This window comes from Typha angustifolia, chromosome 15, assembly GCF_048772165.1.
Source record: "Typha angustifolia cultivar Huaian chromosome 15, ASM4877216v1, whole genome shotgun sequence".
Classification (NCBI taxonomy): domain Eukaryota; kingdom Viridiplantae; phylum Streptophyta; class Magnoliopsida; order Poales; family Typhaceae; genus Typha; species Typha angustifolia.
In genome coordinates this window covers 2,033,149-2,050,524 of record NC_133253.1, presented here as the reverse complement: position 1 = coordinate 2,050,524, position 17,376 = coordinate 2,033,149, and the positions used below count along the sequence as shown (strand labels likewise).

The window sequence follows — 17,376 nt, the reverse complement described above, 5'->3', positions numbered from 1 at the left end:
CAATAAAGCTGCTGCCTGCACTTCCTTTTCTTTTTCTTTTCTTTTTTTTTTTTTTTTTTTCCTTTGAACAGTGTAAAATTAGAAGTTTCAAATGTGAGCTCTCATTTGACCATGCAGTTTTCTTTGTTTGGTAGCTTTATCTTCTTCAAAATGCCACAAGCTTTGAATCAAGAAACCAACTCTCTTGGAGCTTTTTGAGTTTCTTGTATATATTGTGGTGAACTACTGCCTGCATTTGAGAATTAGTGTCAGGATTTGTCATGTTTGAATTGCTTGTATTTCTATTGATCTGCTTAATTTGGACCAGCAACTTTCTGAATAATATTCTAGTATGAGCATATCAGCTGCTTCTATATCACATCAGATGCTTTGTCAAACATAGTGGGGGAGCATATCAGCTGCAGCCCAGGGATCTCAGCCTATCAAGTCATTAAATGTTAAAAGGTGATAGCTTGAACTTTAAAACTGATTAACTGACAAACTTTGGCTTCGGAGCAGTATCTCTATCAATTGAGAGAAGTGGATTTTGACCAAAATAAAATCTTTAGAGAAATACTTAAATTATGATGATGATGATGATGATGATGATGATGATGATGACATCAGGACATGCAGCAATTTGCAACTAGGATTTGTCAACCTTTGGCAACCAAAGGAATAGAAAGACTCATGTACACAATCTAAAACAATCTCCTTTTCCTTAGCAAAGTTACACAGAAAAAAAAAATTGAAGTTTCCTAACTGAATTAGGATTACAAAGTAGCAATGAAGACATTTTTTTTCATCTAAGGCCTCTTCATGTGACCAAGTAAATTGGCCCAAAAGCCTGTCTGTCAATAGCATGGCTTTGCTTGTCTAGATACATGTATGGTACCACACTCTCTTCTGCTCTTGTAGGAGTGAAACAACCAGAAAGAGGTCCAGATGCTGTTCGTTTAAGGCTATGGTGAATTTGAGCCAATCTACCACCATTTCCGAATATCGGACCGGAAACTGGACCGCGCCTCGGATTGCGGGGCCAGGATCCAGTTGAGGATTTGGTTTGTGATGTCTTGTGCTGCTGCATCCTGCTCTTGTTGTTCTGAAACTTAAACCAGAAGGGTAAGTATCTTTTCCAAGATTTCTTCTTTGCACCTTCAGCCCCTGCTGCAGTATCTTGTACTGAATTTGATGGCAGTGATGAGAGCTTCACATCATTTGCATGCTTTTTTGCTTCTTGTAGGAACTGAGAGATAGAGAATCACATTAGATGAGAGGAGTCTAATAGTATCTTGTAACACAATCCTCTTGGTTTGTAGAGATCAATTTTGGTTTCTTTAGTGAATGGTAATGACATACTTGACTTGATTCTAGTTGTACCAATTTACTAGATGATCATATTGAAAGCAAACACTTTAATGCACCTTTAAAAATTATAATCTTAATCTAACGGTTATAATAGCCAGTTTTCATACCCGGTACCGGTTCCAAAACCACATTACATAAGAAAAAAAGTATATTAGTTAAGAAGATTAATTACGTGTGCCTAACTTCCCAATTTTCTTGTTATACCCTTGAAGATCTTAACTATTAAATCTTCATCAAAGTGATTGATAAATAATTAACTTTACGGTACGGAAGAAGCACTCTACACGTTTTTTTCTTCCGTTAAGATTTTTCTCTTAAATATAATTATGTCTTAATTATAGGAGATATCATTTAATATTAAATAATTTAAATTTGATTATTTGGAGATAAACTTCAATTTAAATATAATTCTCTATCTCTATCTATTAAAATTTAATTTAAATCAATCTTAAACTAATGGGAGATATATGTAAATAATAAAAAATAATCAAAAAGATAAAATGTAATTAAATTTTCATCAAGTTAATTATAAAAGACATCAATACCCTTATTTTGATATATATACATTACTCTCGGTTAATGATATATATGCCTTTTACTTAATAAAATATTAAGATAATATAATTGTTAAAAAATAATGTGCAAGATTATATATCTAAAAAAAATTACCTGCTGAACCGGTAATATCTTTCATTCCTATTATATTCTTAAAAATCTTAACCGTTAGATCTTCATCAAATTGATTGATAAAGAATTAATTCTATTGCACAGAAGAAACCCCCATTTACTAGATGATCATATTGAAAGCAAACAATGAGGAAGAACAAGAGAGTGCATCAGATGTGCTACCAATTAGCACTTTAAGATTTTACTGCAGAATGGAATGGAATTATAATTCATAATTTGCAGTTCATGTTTCTACTAGTGGTGCATTTTACACAGTTTTAATGACGAAATGAATGATAGGACTTTTTATAACTCCAAATGCTCAGAAGAATTATTCGGTTGAAACTAGTTTTTAACTCTAAATCACCAAAGGAACACTTAATGCAGTACACACGGGACTACTTTCCTAGCAATTACAACCTGAGAGAAATGGTCATATGGGTTCGAGACATACCTTTGCGAAGTCCAACTGCAGATCATAGCCAGTTTCATTCCAGGTGCCATCACCGGGGAAAATGGGAGAACTCTTCATCCCCAACTAGAAAATCCCAAAAAAATTTGAGTAAGTACAAGATGCTTGACAAAGATCACTCGCCAGAAGATGAAAGCAGAGCAAAGCAATAGCAACACACAAGATGCAAATATGGACAAGACCCAACTGCCAATTTAATTCTTTCCAACAATAACGTATCAATTGGCTTCGTCGTCTACTGTTACAAACATCGAATAGCAAATCACATTGATTGAAAGCAAAATCAGGAAAGAGACAGTGAGAGAGAGAGAGAGAGAGAGAGAGAGAGAGAGAGAGAGAGAGAGAACATTGCTTAAGTTATGGGCAACCAACAAATGATAGACGACCACTGCCACTCTCATCTTAGGAAGGCATTGAAGTCATTACGGAGAAAAATATATATACAAGGCAACAAGATTATAAATAATATTGCAATGTACTGGATAAGATTAGGAAAGGCATCGATAGAGAGGATTTTAATGGGGAAATAAACGAGCATCACAATTATAATAAGAGTGACAACTTTGGAATGGATTAAAATTTTGTGAAGGAATATTTGTCACTGTATGAGGTTGTAGTGAGACATCATCATGTGGTTGTCGGCAGACATCACGGAAGAGGGAATAATGGGGATGGGAACATGGCATGTTGTCCTCAAACATGGCTTCATGTCCCCTAGCCTACAAGGCATGGTAGTAGATTGACAAAGACCATGAGGAAATAATTATAGTTTGCACATATTATTAGTACCTCATTAGATTCTTTTCTGGAATAGTTAATAGTAGATTTGAAGAAACTTTGTAGATTAAAAAAAAAAAACCTCGGAAAGTTCATTGGCAATGATGGAAAAATTTATGCACCCACGGTTTGAGGGTTGAGGCTCCCAATAGTGCCCTCTTGCCTTGGACAAGGGATAACAAGGGCAAGATATGTACAGCTTTAAATAATCCCTCTTGGAAGTATTTATGTGGGAATCAATAAATGTATCACTACACATGCCGCCCATCAAACACTCCAAGACAAGAGAAAGTTTGATTCTATCTGCGACATACTTGTCGAGCAATCCTTCACAGTGAATTATATGGAAATCTGAGGAAATGAGACCCCTGAAATGTGCAAATCAAGCTTCTGAATAAGAAAGGTATGCTCCAGATTGGTGCCCATCAACATAAAAATAATTAGAGCATAGTAAGCACTGCCTAATAACAGTAGAATGAAATGCTATAGTAGAAATATGAAAAGGTTATTAAGATCTCACAAAATTGGATTCAGGAAGAAAATACATCAGTCCATGTACAAACACAGCCGATCAAGGCGATTTTATGCCTGGATCTTATCACAGCATCTAAGAGATTTATGCATTTCATATAACTGTGGTTGCTGGAATAGGAGGTACAGAAATAAACAAGAGAACTAGTGGGCACCTGAGATATCATTCTTTCCTGACTGAATTCTACATCTTTGCTGTCAGTCTTTACAGAGGAAATGGAATAGATGGAATAAAGAACCTGCCGCTGTAAACTCGCATCACACCTCTTGAAGATGAAAAAATGATTCAGCTATACTCTGTATAATTATGTGAAACTCTTAGGGTCACAAGTAGATGACAGATATACAAGTAGTACTATATTTGTCTCTTCTGCTTCTTCAGAAAAGGTACCCTTTCATTTTGAGACTGGTTCTTTGTGTTCTCGGTCGATGGTTTAAAAAGTTTGCGAACTTCTCCTGCACTTAATGTAGTCTTGCTGGCTAGATCAGCAAGCTCAGTCACTGAGGATTTTCTCTTGCCAGATTCCCTCACAAATGGTGTGCTCGCACTATTTCTGATGAACTTCTTACTATCTGGTTCTTTGCCAATAGTTACTTTAGCAGATTTTTGTCTCTTGAAACTCTTCTTACTCTGACTGAAACCTAGCTTGGCCATTGAGTTCTCAAGGCCAGGAAATGAGGTCAAAGATGGCATTTCAGTATAAGCACCATGACCTTGATCAATGTTATTGTTCATCTTCTCACTTCCTTTATGCTTTCTCTTCAAGGGTCTCTCAGAAGATTCAGGTTCTACATTTTGCTCAAGAGGTTTACTGATGGAACCAAATGCAGCCTGAAATTCTTTGTAAGCAGTTTCTTTTGATGCTTGGCTTAATTTCCACTGCTCCGGCTGTCTGGCAAATCTGCAGCGAATTCAGAAAAAGCTGTCATACTTGTCCAAAAACATATACAGATAGTCTTGCTTGATGATTCTTGATCTGTCTATATGGATATTTTTCTAGAAGAGAAGCAATGTGGAGCTTTATGTACTATATGCTGACTCAATAACATCACACTCCTCCAAGCCTCTATGCAACAATTATAGGCCACTTTGATCACAACAATTGAGAAGGTTTTGGGGGGAAAATTAGCTAGGTTTCTTGTGACACACTCTGGATGTGATATCAACCAACTAGAAATGGAGTTAAAATCAAGGGGAAAGCAAAATCTAGAAAGAGAGAACCTGTCATGGAACTTATTGTTTCATTCAGCACGTAGAGTTATCTAAAACAAAGGAGGTACACCCCCAAAAAATAGCAAGTGTAACTACTAGCCTGGTCACTAACACTACAAACTGAATTCAGGAAAAGTAGATGCCAATAAAGAGAATAATTTACTTGAAGAAAAAAAAAGGATTAGTGTTTCCAAATTCAATGGTAATACTGCTTAAAAATTGGCCTAAATGAGTAAATTGGCATTGAATTTATAAGATAATTCTGGTTAGTGAAAAAAAATTATAAATTGCAGGAATATATCCAAGTGAATGGCAGGCATTCTTTTAACTTTTATGCCATGTGCAATAAGTCACTAATCTCAACTGTGTGAGTTGATTTTCTCTTTAGTATACATAGGAGCATAGAACAGTTACATACAGCAAATTAGTCCAAAAGCTGAAAACTTATCTACAAGTAAAGGTAATCATCTTACCCATCAATATCTAGCTTCTTTAGTAAATAAGGACCATGCCTAGTCTTCGCAAGCTCAGCTTGCACAGCCAGCATTTCTGCTGCCATAGCCTCTTTCAGAGAAATGTTACTCATAGCAAAGCATTTCTCTACTGTGAATGAGTTATTCATTGCAAGCTCTCCATAATGACCTCGAAGCCTTGAAAAGAAGAAATAGGGTAAAGCATTAGTTTCATAGCCTGCATATTTTGCCTAAAAGCAGCTCTTCATTCTTTTTATGGGTGTACAAGCATAATATTCAAAATAAATAGCTATTCCACTAAATATCCAAAATTAAAAGTCCTATTTAAAGCACTTCACTATGCACAAGAAATTGAACTGTACAAAGTCACTACAAACCAACTTTACCAAACTTGAACACTATGTTTAATTGTGTCAACATATAACTAGTAGAGTACCAGAGATATGACAAACACAATGGGTTCAATTTGTAGAAGAAAATAAAATGTGAACGAATGTTCGCCTGCATGCTCCTCACTTTGTCCATGAATATGTCCATTTAATATGCTATGTTCAGAAACATCACAGAAGCAGGTTCTCACATTCAGTTAACAAGTGGTCCCCGAAAAGGTGAAAATGAGTTAGATAATAGGAGTTTTACAATTATATAGTAGAAGAGGCAAATGCTTCCTTAATTGTAACGAGAAAGCATTAACCATCTCTGAATATCATCTAATACTAGTTTCTGGAAACATGCAGTTTATAGGCAGGTCCTTTTTATAATGGCACCCTGTTATTTTGCAAAAAATAAATTCAGACAAAAAACAGGTATAAATTTGAGAGTCTGCTGGAAGAGTAGGTAGTCTGAATGTTGCATGATTGCTTACTTGGCAATTACTTTGAGCTTTAGCTTTGAAGAGGCATCTGAACTGAGAAAAGCCTCGAGAACACGGCCTCCTCCAGCATCTTTGGCAGTTTGAAACATATGATTATCATCCATAGATATCATGCTGGCAATGAATGGCTGAATATATTGCTGCTTAATAACCATAGGTGAGAATGAGGTACCACTGCTACTTCCTTTTAAGGAGCTTCAGTAACTAAAATATGATGTATAGAAATCATATACAAGTGGTCTAAAAAAATAAAAGAAATACACATCTTATACTCAAATGCCTCCAGGAAAAAAATACAGAATCATTTCTACCATATTAGAAACTAATGTCCTGTTTAACATTGAAAAAAAATTGATCAGGGAAACTAGTGGTGAAAACAGCATAATTCTGATTTTCAAAGAACAAAAAAGGAGCATTTAGCACTAGCCACTGTTAAGTCTAACCTGGTTAAAAATAGAATAATGTCCATTTGGAAACAAATGTAAAGTGAAATAGAATAAATACAACTATATTTATGCATTGAATTTCTTAAAGGAGTCCTAACTTGGTTGAAATGTCAACTTACTCAAGATAAGCACTTGTTACCATCCATAGTCTCTCTTTTTTCCTCAAAATGACTTACCTAAGTTGTTCTAATAGATTATCGAACAGAAGAAAGAAATGTAACTGGACAGAAGCAATGCAGAAAGAGGACTAAATGAGGAAATTGGACATACACTTCGAAATTTGAAAATGGTCTGTAATATCAAACAACCCAAAACATGCATCTTTTCACCCAGATGCCACTGCCAACCAGACTTCTCCCTGAAGTAGCTCTCAAGAAATAATATATGTGGAACTATGCAGCTAGGAGACCCAGAGTCTGAATTTACTGCTGTGGCAAGAGCATGACAGCACTGCCATACGAAGGAAGAATTTACACATAATATTAGATCAACTAGAGAATGTTAATCTACAAAAGACTATAATTGCAAAGTACAAAATTGTGACCTCATGGCCATTGATTTGATGTCTCTGGCAAGCTGCTAAGATGGAAGCTACTACTCCTGATTTTCCAGCTTCAAGTAGTTCCTTCAATTTTGGACCAAGTTCCTCCCAAATCAGCTTCATCTAAACACAGAAGATAAAAGATTTTCAACATGACACCACAAGTTACTGAACAGGGAATCATTCCTAAATGTTAAGAAGTGACAGGGTCAATGATGTATACTGAAGCAGTACAAGTACAAGATTCAAAAGTATATATATACATATATATGAATGTTCACCAAATCGATGATCCACGTTGTCTACAATTTTTCGGATATGGAAGAACAGTGAATAGGTAGAACAGAACTGAAGAAGGATCTTGTGTTCTACTAAGGAAAAATATGATGTCCAGAGCGTTCACTAAATGCATCAGTGATACACATTCATATCACTTCTGATAATGAGTGGGTCCTTCACATGCTCTAGTCACAACAAATATTGCAAATCAAAATTTTCAAAGCCCTAACATAATGTTTTCCTATGGGGAACAACCAATTATATGAATGAGATCACTAAATAACTCAAATCTATACATAATAGTTTCTCTACATACACATACATGGTGTAGCAATAAATAGTTGTTTCTACAAAAAAGTTTACGAATTAAATAATGCCCCCTACATAAATTAAGTGTGCCAGATTCACTACAACATACTCCTCATAGTAAAAAATCTATCTATGAGAACACAGTTACATCTGGAAAAGTTTCCTAATAAGAAAAGCATGATAGTCAGTTGGATCATTTGGCCACAAAAATAATTCACTGATATGGATATAACAAACCAAGAAAAAAAAATGAAACGACATGCAGCAGTCCAACTGATAGAGCCAGCAAAGATTTTAAGTGCTTGAAAGGAATCTCAAATGAGAATGCAGATAAAAGATTTCAAAAGAAATTTGATAGATTTCATACTTGATCCCTGCTTCTAGCTGAAGATATTAATGCTTGCACAACAAAGTTACCACAATGGTGAGATGAAATTTCAAATAGTGATCCTTTGAACACTTCAGTAAGAAGCTCACTATACATGGTCTCTGGCGCAACTTCAATGATCACCTGCAGATCATCTAAACTTAGCTGCATTTCATACAAAACAAACATCTGGATTATGTATGTATAAGAGAAAGCTTATTATGCATGAAAACCTGTATAGAATTGATAGTTTAAATATGCAGCATATGAACACAAATATAAGTATAGATTTCAAGTCGGAGAGAAAAGAAAGAGCACGCCACAAACCAGAAAATCCAATATGATCTACATTAATATTAGTAAAGATAAAAGATCATGGTGCGAAATGACCTTAATTGGCAAAGAAGGAATTGAAATTTACAGGATAACATGACCACATGCAAGATCACATAACCAACTAGAAAAACAGAAACAGATCATGCAAGTTTGAATTAATAAAGAATGCCTCTGATATGCAAGTAAAATCAAAGAGGAAACACCAGCAACATATAGAATACTACAGCCCAAAAGCTATGAGTTAAGCTCATGCAGGGAGATGAATGGTATTTGATGTCACTCCTGGAGATTTTCATAAGCATGTGCGTGGACATCTGTGCAAACTTCAAGCAGATTAAATAGATTATCTTAGCAGAAGAATAATAAAGTAACCTCCAATAAATGGCTAGAAGCGGTCTCCTCGACTAAAAGCATAATTTCTTGTTTTCTTCCAGATTCTTTTTGTTGAATATCTTCCTCATGGCTACCAAGAATAATTGAAATTGTGTGAAGCAATTGTTGATCATCTCCAATTGACAACTTCAACACAGTCTGCAAATAAAAACTTTATCAGGCTAACAAAACAAAACTCATTGTTACATATTAACATTGACTTATATGATATGCAGGAAGGAGAAACCTGCAACACAAAGCTGCAATACTTTTCAACTCTCAAAGATGTGATCTCATTTTTTGCACGGGATAGTATTTCACTGACAAGAAATTTAAATACAACCGGAAAGCCATTCTCAAAACTCTTGAAGTTGCTTTCAACTGACTGAGATGGCCCAGGATTCAATCTTTCAGCCAGAACAACAGATGGCTTAGTAACATGAAATTCTTCCAAGGAGTCTAATGGAACTCCCCTACAAAGACAAAGAAGACTCCTGAGGACATGAGATCCATAACTGTTGCGCATCACATTGACAACATCAAGAGCAACAGCCTGAAATAACACTGTTTAGATTAACAGAATAGTTCTTAGAAAACTCCAGTTAATGCCTGTATCAATAGAATACCTCGCATATCTTAGTCAAAGCCTCCTCGATATAAGAATAGGACCCTTCATCTTGAAGATGTGTGGCAAGAGACCGAAGAGCTGTTTCAGCCACATGGGACCCAAACTTATCTGTCCCGATGGTAGGAAGTACATCAGCACAATTATGAAGAAATCCACATAGTTGATCCAAATCACAACCTTCTAGAAGAGTTTGCAACGTGCGACTTATAACATTGTCAGTAGTGAGTTCAAGTTCTTTGCCTCTAGTTTCTTCCAAGGCATTGCCACATATAGCAGATCGCTCCTCCAAGTCAATTACATTACTTTCAAATAGATTTGCAATTTCCGAAAAGTACTTTACAGTTTCGGGATCAACCCTTTTCCTGAACAGTATTAAAAGCTATTGTCAACACAAGATAGCAATTTGTCATTAATCAGTAATATAACACGTGCTAAGCAAAGAAATCATATCTTTAGGTTCAAGAATCTATGTTTGGTAATTACAAGAAATTTTAGGAGGAGAAAATAACACTGATGAATTAGGAGAAGTATCAGTAAACAAACCTGAGAACAGGGGTTAATGATTTGGATGGTTCGGGGTGCTTCGAAGACCACTGACTTTTCTCGTTTCCGTGAGGCATCTTCAATGAGCCCTTCGAAAAACCATCTTTCTCCGATTTCCGCATCCTTTTTCCTTCTTTTCTTTCCTTACTCTTTTTCTGGTGCTTTTGCTTCGATGAACTCTCATCAGGCAGACTAGAATGCTTTTCCCTGGGCTTCGTACTCTTATCATTCTTCTTTCCTCTTCGTCTAGATGAATTTTCCTCTTCGCTCATATCCGACGTGCTTCTTGGCTGGATTTCTTTCCGCCTAAGAGTTTTCGAACCGAAACAAGCCATAAATTGGATAAAGTAGGATGCTTCTGTACCTGCAAAGCAACTTCATAAGACGAACAGACAAAGAATAAAAATTAATCCCAATGTTAAAAAACCTAAAACCCTGTACCCTAATCTCAGTTGCTCGCGTCTCAATCCAAGGAAAGCCCACGTATTTCGTTCATAAATCAACAATATTGACATTATTACGGAGATTATAGACAAGGAAAATGATATGGATTTTAGTTCCAAATGCAGCAAGATCTTATATTGGATTATTACATTCCCAACTTTACGAAATATAACGAAAGCTCATCGAAAATCGAACAAAGAAGGTTGGATGCGCAAAGAAACTTTCCGACCTTTAAAAAACCTCACAAAGGGAATTCGTCGGGGAATTTTCGAGCGCGAGCTCGTTTCGAAGAGAGTAGAAGATGAAGCCTTGCGCTGCTAAAACCCTAAAAGTAACTTCTTTCAGTTAAAACGGCGGTTTCATTCGGAAGTGTTGCCGACTTCATCAGTCATGGAGAAGGCGGGTGGGAACTGGGAACACACAACGCCCTATATACGCCGCCGGCTTCAACAAGCAGCAGAGTTTGGGACTTATCGCTTGTCGTCGTACCCGTATATATATGCTAAATTTTATTTTACATTTCCACCCCTAAATTACAATAATAATTTACTCCTTATATTATTTAGTATTATCAAAAGACCCGGAGCCATCGAAGGCCTATCTATAAAGACTGTAACTTGCTTTTGCAAACCACTGACATCCCCTCTCTCATCTCTTCTTCTCCACCATGACCCACCTTGCAAATAGAAGAAACACCCTCCTCTTCTCCCTCCTCCTACTCCTACTCCTCCTCCTCGTCGCCATCGCCGCCACCATCTCCTCACTCTCGGCCGCCGCCAGATCCCACGCAGTCCTCCGCTCCACGTGCGCCGCAGCCCGCTTCCCCGGCCTCTGCCTCTCCTCCATCTCCTCCTCCCCCTCCCACCTCGCTTCCATCTCCAACCCCACCGACGTCATCCACGCCTCCCTCTCCCTCGCCCTCTCCGCCATCCACCGCTCCGCCCTCCATGTCCGCCAGCTCTCCGCCTCCCGCCGCAACCTCACAGCCCGCGAGTCCACCGCCCTCGCTGACTGCCTCGAGATGTTCGACTCCTCCCTCGACGAGCTCCGCCACGCCGATGCCGGGCTCCGGGAGGGAAATACCCGGTACTCTGTCGCCGACGTGGAGATCCTCGTCAGCGCCGCCATGACCAACCAGGAGTCCTGCGCCGACGGCTTCTCCCACGACAGCGCCGACCGGGGAGTCCGCGCAGGGATAGCCGATGGGCTGGACCACGTGACGCACATGTGTGGCAACGCCCTCGCCATGATCAGGAACATGACGACCAACTCCTCTGCGGAAGGCGTTGCATTGAAAACCGCGCGGCGTCTAGTGGGCTTCCCTGTAGACAAAGAGGGGTTGCCAGAGTGGATGGCGAAAGGTGACATACTAACGTTGATTTAAATGAAATAGTTCAAATATTTATTTTTAAAAGCTTAATAAGCTTACAGAGGACGTAGTTTTAATCAGGTGATAGGAGAAAGTTGGTGGGACCAACAGAGGAGGTGGAGGCAGACGCGGTTGTGGCGGCGGACGGGAGCGGAGACTACGCAACCGTGCAGGAAGCGGTGGATGCGGCACCGGCGAAGAGCAAGAAAAGATGGGTGATAAGGATAAAGGCCGGAGTGTACCAAGAGAACGTGGAGGTGTCCAAGAAGAAGAAGAATATAATGTTCATCGGCGATGGGAGGAGTGACACCGTAATCACCGGGAACCGAAACGTGGTGGATGGCTACACCACCTTCAAGTCCGCCACCTTAGGTAAGTAACCACTAATCACCTCTCTCTCTCTCTCTCTCTCTCTCTCTCTCTCTCTCTATATATATATATATATATATAAATATAATTACAAATATTTTGATTGCATGCAAAGTATAGGGATGAAGTAGACTTATTATTAATTGATTATAGAATATATATTACACGCTACAAAGATAAATGTTTCATATTTGGAACATAAGGGGTAGCGGAAGTAGTTTATAAGGGCCATTCAGCTTTGTTGACGTGATTTCCTATTGGAAGACATGGAGTTAACAGATCTTGGCAAATGTGAACTTGAGAATTATTGGAGATGGGTCCCTTGCGTAGTTGCATGTGAAGTTTGGCAGTGTTCTTAATGGCTTGGTCGCGGACATGCTGTACTCTTTATTTGCTTCCGAAACCAATCTTGTCATCTGTGGACTAAAATAAAGTACTGCTTTCCCGTGACTTCTGTAAGATAATTGACTACCTGGACACAAAAGGAGGGATATGCTCCAATAGAGGAGCCAAGCGAAGCCGCGTGAATCCAGTAAGGGAATTTACCGACGGTCGTGATATATATATATAGATATCTGTCACATTTAACACGTCCTTTGGAATTAATTTTAGAGTGTCTAGCCATATGAGAACATCATCGTCGACAGAAACCCGTTGTAAAGTGCATCTGTTCACCGGCAGTCCAACAGGCAGCCTGCCTCATAGCCAATTAGCCTAATCTGTCGCCTAGCTGACTTGTTAAATTTTCTCCGTAGATACTTTTCCAGCTAGACGACAGATAATGCCAAAAGAGGCGATTAATTTGCTCATTTGTTTCTGGACGAGCGGGTAAAGTTTATTAGTAGAAGAGATGAATCGAGAGGCTTATTTTGTAATTTAAATTGTAACTCGTAGCATGTATATATATATATACACGCATGTTTAACAAAAGTCAAAGAGAAAAGATAGAGGGAGATAGAGAGGTAGAAATATATATATATAGGTAGCAACGGTGGCCTCCGGAGATTTTAGAAAGTAAAATTCAATTTCCTTGCCATATTGTTCTTTTCTGTCAAAGTAGTCGACAGCTTTCAACGAATAATTAGGCCCACTGCCCAAGGGCCGAACCGCCGACTGAAGGCATCCTAAGAGATGGACAGCTTTCATCTCTTTTTCTTTTTCCCGTATGCATCGTCTCAATGAGAGACCGTAAACTGATAAATATTAATAAATTAACTTCATACTCTATAAGGGGGGTGTTTCTGTCATTTAACATCATTTGATTTCTTCCCCACTTATATGTCAACTACGTACGTGAACATTTTAATTTTTCCATGCATGCGCGACTGATGGCTGCAGCCGTATCCGGCGACGGGTTCCTCGGCCGCGGCCTCCGCATCGAGAACACGGCTGGGCCATCGAAGCACCAGGCAGTGGCCCTCCGCGTCGGCTCGGATCTTTCGGCCTTCTACGACTGCGACATCGTCGGGTACCAAGACACCCTTTACCTCCACTCCCTCCGCCAGTTCTTCCGCGGCTGCCTCATCCAGGGCACCGTCGACTTCGTCTTCGGCAACGCCGCCGCCGTCCTCCAGGACTGCGACCTTCAGGCCCGTCTCCCCGGCCCGAACCAGAAGAATATGATCACGGCCCAAGGACGCAACGACCCGGACGAGCCCACCGGGATATCCATCCACAAGTCACGGATAACCGCCGCCTCGGATCTCGCGCCCGTGGTGGGCTCGGTCCGCACCTATCTGGGCCGGCCTTGGAAGGAGTACTCGCGGACGGTGGTGATGGAGAGCGAGATTAGCGACGCGGTCAACCCGGACGGGTGGCACGTGTGGGACGGGGAGTTCGGGCTCGACACGCTCTACTACGGTGAGTATATGAATACTGGGCCCGGGTCTGGAACGGATCAGAGGGTAGGGTGGAAGGGGTTTAAGGTTATTACGAGTGCCACCGAGGCGGAGCAGTTCACGGCGGATAACTTTATCCAAGGGTCCGGTTGGTTGGACAACACTGGGATTCCGTTCGACCTGGGTTTATCGGAGTAATATTGTATTTGTATGTTTCGATCATGAGGACATTATTGTAACTGTATCAGTGAAAGATGACCACGTACCAGCATGGCCATTTCGCCTCACAACGCTAACTAACTTCCAAATCTATTAATATATATACTCACAAGAGACTCATACGTACGAACCTCAAAGCCCTCTCCACCCCTCCTCTTATCCAAAGATAGAGGAGGAGCAGAAGGCTTTCTTCTTCTTCTTCTTCTCTCTCCCATATAATATTTTACATTATATATTTTAACTTTACGTTGTATATTAGTTGCAGCGCTTAGCCAATTTCGTATCAAGGTAGAGGAGAAGGAGGAAGAGGTCCTAAATCCACCATCACATAACCCTTCCTCCCTTCTCCTCCACCATGTCTTCCTTCCAAGAAGACGTCGGCCGGCGTCGCAAGAAGATTATCGTCGTTGGCTGTTCCGCCTCCCTACTCCTCCTGCTCATCGTCGGCACTGTCGCCTCTATCTACATGGATTCAGATGACGACACCAGCCTCTCCACTCGATCGATGCATTCGACGTCAAAGTCGGTGAAGATGATTTGCTCCTCCACCGACTACCGCAGCACGTGCGAGTCGAGCCTGTCTAAGGTCATCTCCGAGAACTCCACTAACCCGAAGGAAGTCCTCACGGCGGCGATCTCCGTGGTGGTGGACGAGGCTAGCCGCGCCTTCGGGCAATCGCGGCTGCTGAAGAGCAACGACAGCAGGGTGCGGACCGCCATGGAGGACTGCATGATGCTCTTCGACGACGTCAAGTACGATCTCAATCGGTCGCTGGGGAGCGTCGTGGGCGACGGCGTCGAGCACATCAGGGACCGTTCGCACGACATGGAGGCGTGGATGAGTGCGGTGATGACGTTCGAAGGAGCGTGCGTCGACGGGTTCCCCGAAGGGGAGGTCAAGAAGAAGATGGAGGCCGCGATGAGCAAGGCGAAGGAGATGTCGAGCAACGCGATCGCGATCATCGGGCAGGTGAGGAGCTTCTTGTCGGTGCTCGACATGCCAGGGCTCAGCCGCCGCCGCCGGCTTCTCAGGGCGGAGGATGGAATCCCTTCGTGGGTGTCGAACGGGGAACGTAGGATCCTCACAGGAAAAAGTAAACTCAAGCTAAACCCGAACGTTACGGTGGCAAAGGACGGCAGCGGCGACTTTGACAACATCTCGGCAGCGTTGGCGGCCATGCCGGAAAAATACGAAGGAAGGTATATACAAGTCTAGCTAGCTTGTTCCTACCTAGCATTTATGTACTTTGATTAATTTTTCGCAGTTAGATATATAGCTATTACGTAGTTGTCAGAGTTGAATATTCTAATAAAATGTCAGATATGTGATATATGTGAAAGCGGGGATTTATGAAGAGACAGTGAACGTAACGAGGAAGATGGCGAACTTAACCATGTACGGTGATGGATCGAGGAAGTCGATCATAACAGGGAGCAAAAACTTTGTAGACGGGACTAGGACTTGGCAAACTGCCACATTCGGTGAGCATTCTATTATTTACAATATATACCTCGTAAAAACAATAACAACTACCATATCCTTACTCATTGCCTGCACATTACTAAACACACTACTATGAGGTTTCATATAGATATATATATATATATATAAGTGAAATATTAAGTACGTACTTATCTGGATGGTGGAATTGCATGCGTGCAGCCGTCTCCGGCGACCGGTTCATGGCAATCCGCCTCGGCTTCCGCAACACGGCCGGTGCTGCGAAGCACCAGGCGGTGGCCCTGCGCGTAAAATCGGACATGTCGGTCTTCCTCAACTGCCGGATGGAGGGCTACCAAGACACCCTATACGCCCAGGTCTACCGCCAGTTCTACCGGGGCTGCATCATCTCCGGCACCGTCGACTTCATCTTCGGCGACGCCTCCGCGGTCTTCCAGAACTGCGTCCTTGTCGTCCGCCGCCCCCTTGCCAACCAACAGAACATCGTCACCGCCCACGGCCGCATCCAACGCCGGCAAAAGACCGGCTTCGTCATCCAACGGTGCCGCATTCTCCCCGACGCCGCCCTCTCCCAGCCCAACGCATCCACTTCGATACGTAGTTACCTCGGGAGGCCGTGGAAGGAGTACGCAAGGACTATCATCATGGAGTCCCATATAGGAGGCTTCATACATCCGGATGGATACATGCCATGGGATGGGAATTTTGCACTTTCGACCCTGTATTATGCTGAATTCAACAACGTCGGCGGAGGGGCCCACGTGTCCGGTCGCGTGACGTGGCCGGGATTCCACATCATCGACCGGGACGAGGCGGAGCGGTACACGCCGGAGAGGTTCCTCTATGGGGCAGCCTGGATTCCGGCGACCGGAGCGCCGGTGAAACTTGGGATGTATACTCGCTGACTTGGTCACCATATACTTTTTGTATGGTTGCATGAAATGGGTGGTATATGTCTATACGGTCGTGGGAAAATTAATGCAATATATATTTAGAGGAGAAGGAGAGGAAATTAGACCCTACTTTTCTTTTGTTTACTAAATAAATGAGAGATAAAACGAAACCACTTTTGTGGCTACCAGCTTCTGGAATCCTACATACATTTATATAGGATGCGATTTAATGTAATAATTTTTCTATTAATTTTTTTCCCAAATTATTATTTATTTATATTTATCAGGACAAAATGATGCAATGCACGATTAGAAAAATAAAATACGTAGATGTAACATTTTTCTCAATGGTATATAAAAATAAAAATAAAAAACCCATAAATTTTAAAATCAAAAGTGGATATAAGTATCATTACACCTAGATGATGCAGGTGGCTACAAAATTCTTCCATCAACTAGATTTTTTATTTTAAATATATATATATATATATATATATATATATATATTATATATATATATATATATATATATATATATATATATATATTTCTTAAGATTAGGGACCAAAACCTCGATTAAAAATGTTGTAAAAATCTTGATATTTTAG

The 17,376-nt window shown here is 40.6% G+C and overlaps 3 protein-coding genes across 8 annotated transcripts; 2 read left to right on the top strand and 1 right to left on the bottom strand.

Annotated features, from left to right (window-relative positions):
- Positions 1-590: 590 nt before the first annotated feature.
- LOC140778958 (pumilio homolog 23) lies at positions 591-10,993 on the bottom strand. Of its 6 annotated transcripts, none has more exons than XR_012107267.1 (13): positions 10,848-10,993; positions 10,175-10,538; positions 9,630-9,993; positions 9,251-9,556; positions 9,004-9,162; positions 8,296-8,439; positions 7,344-7,463; positions 7,070-7,249; positions 6,345-6,493; positions 5,480-5,656; positions 3,949-4,695; positions 2,468-2,551; positions 591-1,225 (listed from the first exon to the last, which is right to left on the bottom strand). XR_012107267.1 is itself a non-coding variant. In XM_073123871.1 (11 exons), the coding sequence occupies exons 2-11, from the start codon at positions 10,507-10,509 to the stop codon at positions 4,149-4,151; spliced, it is 2,481 nt and encodes an 826-aa protein (XP_072979972.1). In that variant the 5' UTR covers positions 10,510-10,538; positions 10,848-10,993; the 3' UTR covers positions 3,758-4,148. The 6 variants fall into 6 exon arrangements, 1 of the variants encoding a protein (XP_072979972.1); XR_012107269.1 differs by having other exon boundaries at positions 10,175-10,532; positions 10,848-10,989; XR_012107268.1 differs by having other exon boundaries at positions 10,175-10,549; positions 10,848-10,988.
- A 128-nt stretch (positions 10,994-11,121) lies between these two features.
- LOC140778959 (pectinesterase-like) lies at positions 11,122-14,509 on the top strand. The gene is made up of 3 exons (XM_073123873.1): positions 11,122-11,979; positions 12,069-12,359; positions 13,695-14,509. The coding sequence occupies exons 1-3, from the start codon at positions 11,286-11,288 to the stop codon at positions 14,390-14,392; spliced, it is 1,683 nt and encodes a 560-aa protein (XP_072979974.1). The 5' UTR covers positions 11,122-11,285; the 3' UTR covers positions 14,393-14,509.
- Positions 14,510-14,691: 182 nt separating this feature from the next.
- Positions 14,692-16,828, top strand: LOC140779478 (probable pectinesterase/pectinesterase inhibitor 13). Its single transcript, XM_073124555.1, has 3 exons — positions 14,692-15,613; positions 15,735-15,895; positions 16,077-16,828. The coding sequence occupies exons 1-3, from the start codon at positions 14,769-14,771 to the stop codon at positions 16,778-16,780; spliced, it is 1,710 nt and encodes a 569-aa protein (XP_072980656.1). The 5' UTR covers positions 14,692-14,768; the 3' UTR covers positions 16,781-16,828.
- The last annotated feature ends 548 nt before the right edge of the window (positions 16,829-17,376 follow it).

Bases quoted from the DNA above. Each gene is read 5' to 3' on its own strand.
- LOC140779478 (XM_073124555.1), top strand. From the start codon at position 14,769: ATGTCTTCCTTCCAAGAAGACGTCGGCCGGCGTCGCAAGAAGATTATC. The intron at 15,614-15,734 runs GTATATACAAGT...ATAAAATGTCAG, and splicing joins CCGGAAAAATACGAAGGAAG to ATATGTGATATATGTGAAAG. The intron at 15,896-16,076 runs GTGAGCATTCTA...GCATGCGTGCAG, and splicing joins TTGGCAAACTGCCACATTCG to CCGTCTCCGGCGACCGGTTC.
- LOC140778959 (XM_073123873.1), top strand. From the start codon at position 11,286: ATGACCCACCTTGCAAATAGAAGAAACACCCTCCTCTTCTCCCTCCTC. The intron at 11,980-12,068 runs GTGACATACTAA...AGTTTTAATCAG, and splicing joins GCCAGAGTGGATGGCGAAAG to GTGATAGGAGAAAGTTGGTG. The intron at 12,360-13,694 runs GTAAGTAACCAC...TGATGGCTGCAG, and splicing joins CTTCAAGTCCGCCACCTTAG to CCGTATCCGGCGACGGGTTC.
- LOC140778958 (XM_073123871.1), bottom strand. From the start codon at position 10,509: ATGGCTTGTTTCGGTTCGAAAACTCTTAGGCGGAAAGAAATCCAGCCA. The intron at 9,994-10,174 runs GTTTGTTTACTG...AATACTGTTCAG, and splicing joins TCATTAACCCCTGTTCTCAG to GAAAAGGGTTGATCCCGAAA. The intron at 7,464-8,295 runs GTATGAAATCTA...TTCTGTGTTTAG, and splicing joins CAGCTAGAAGCAGGGATCAA to ATGAAGCTGATTTGGGAGGA.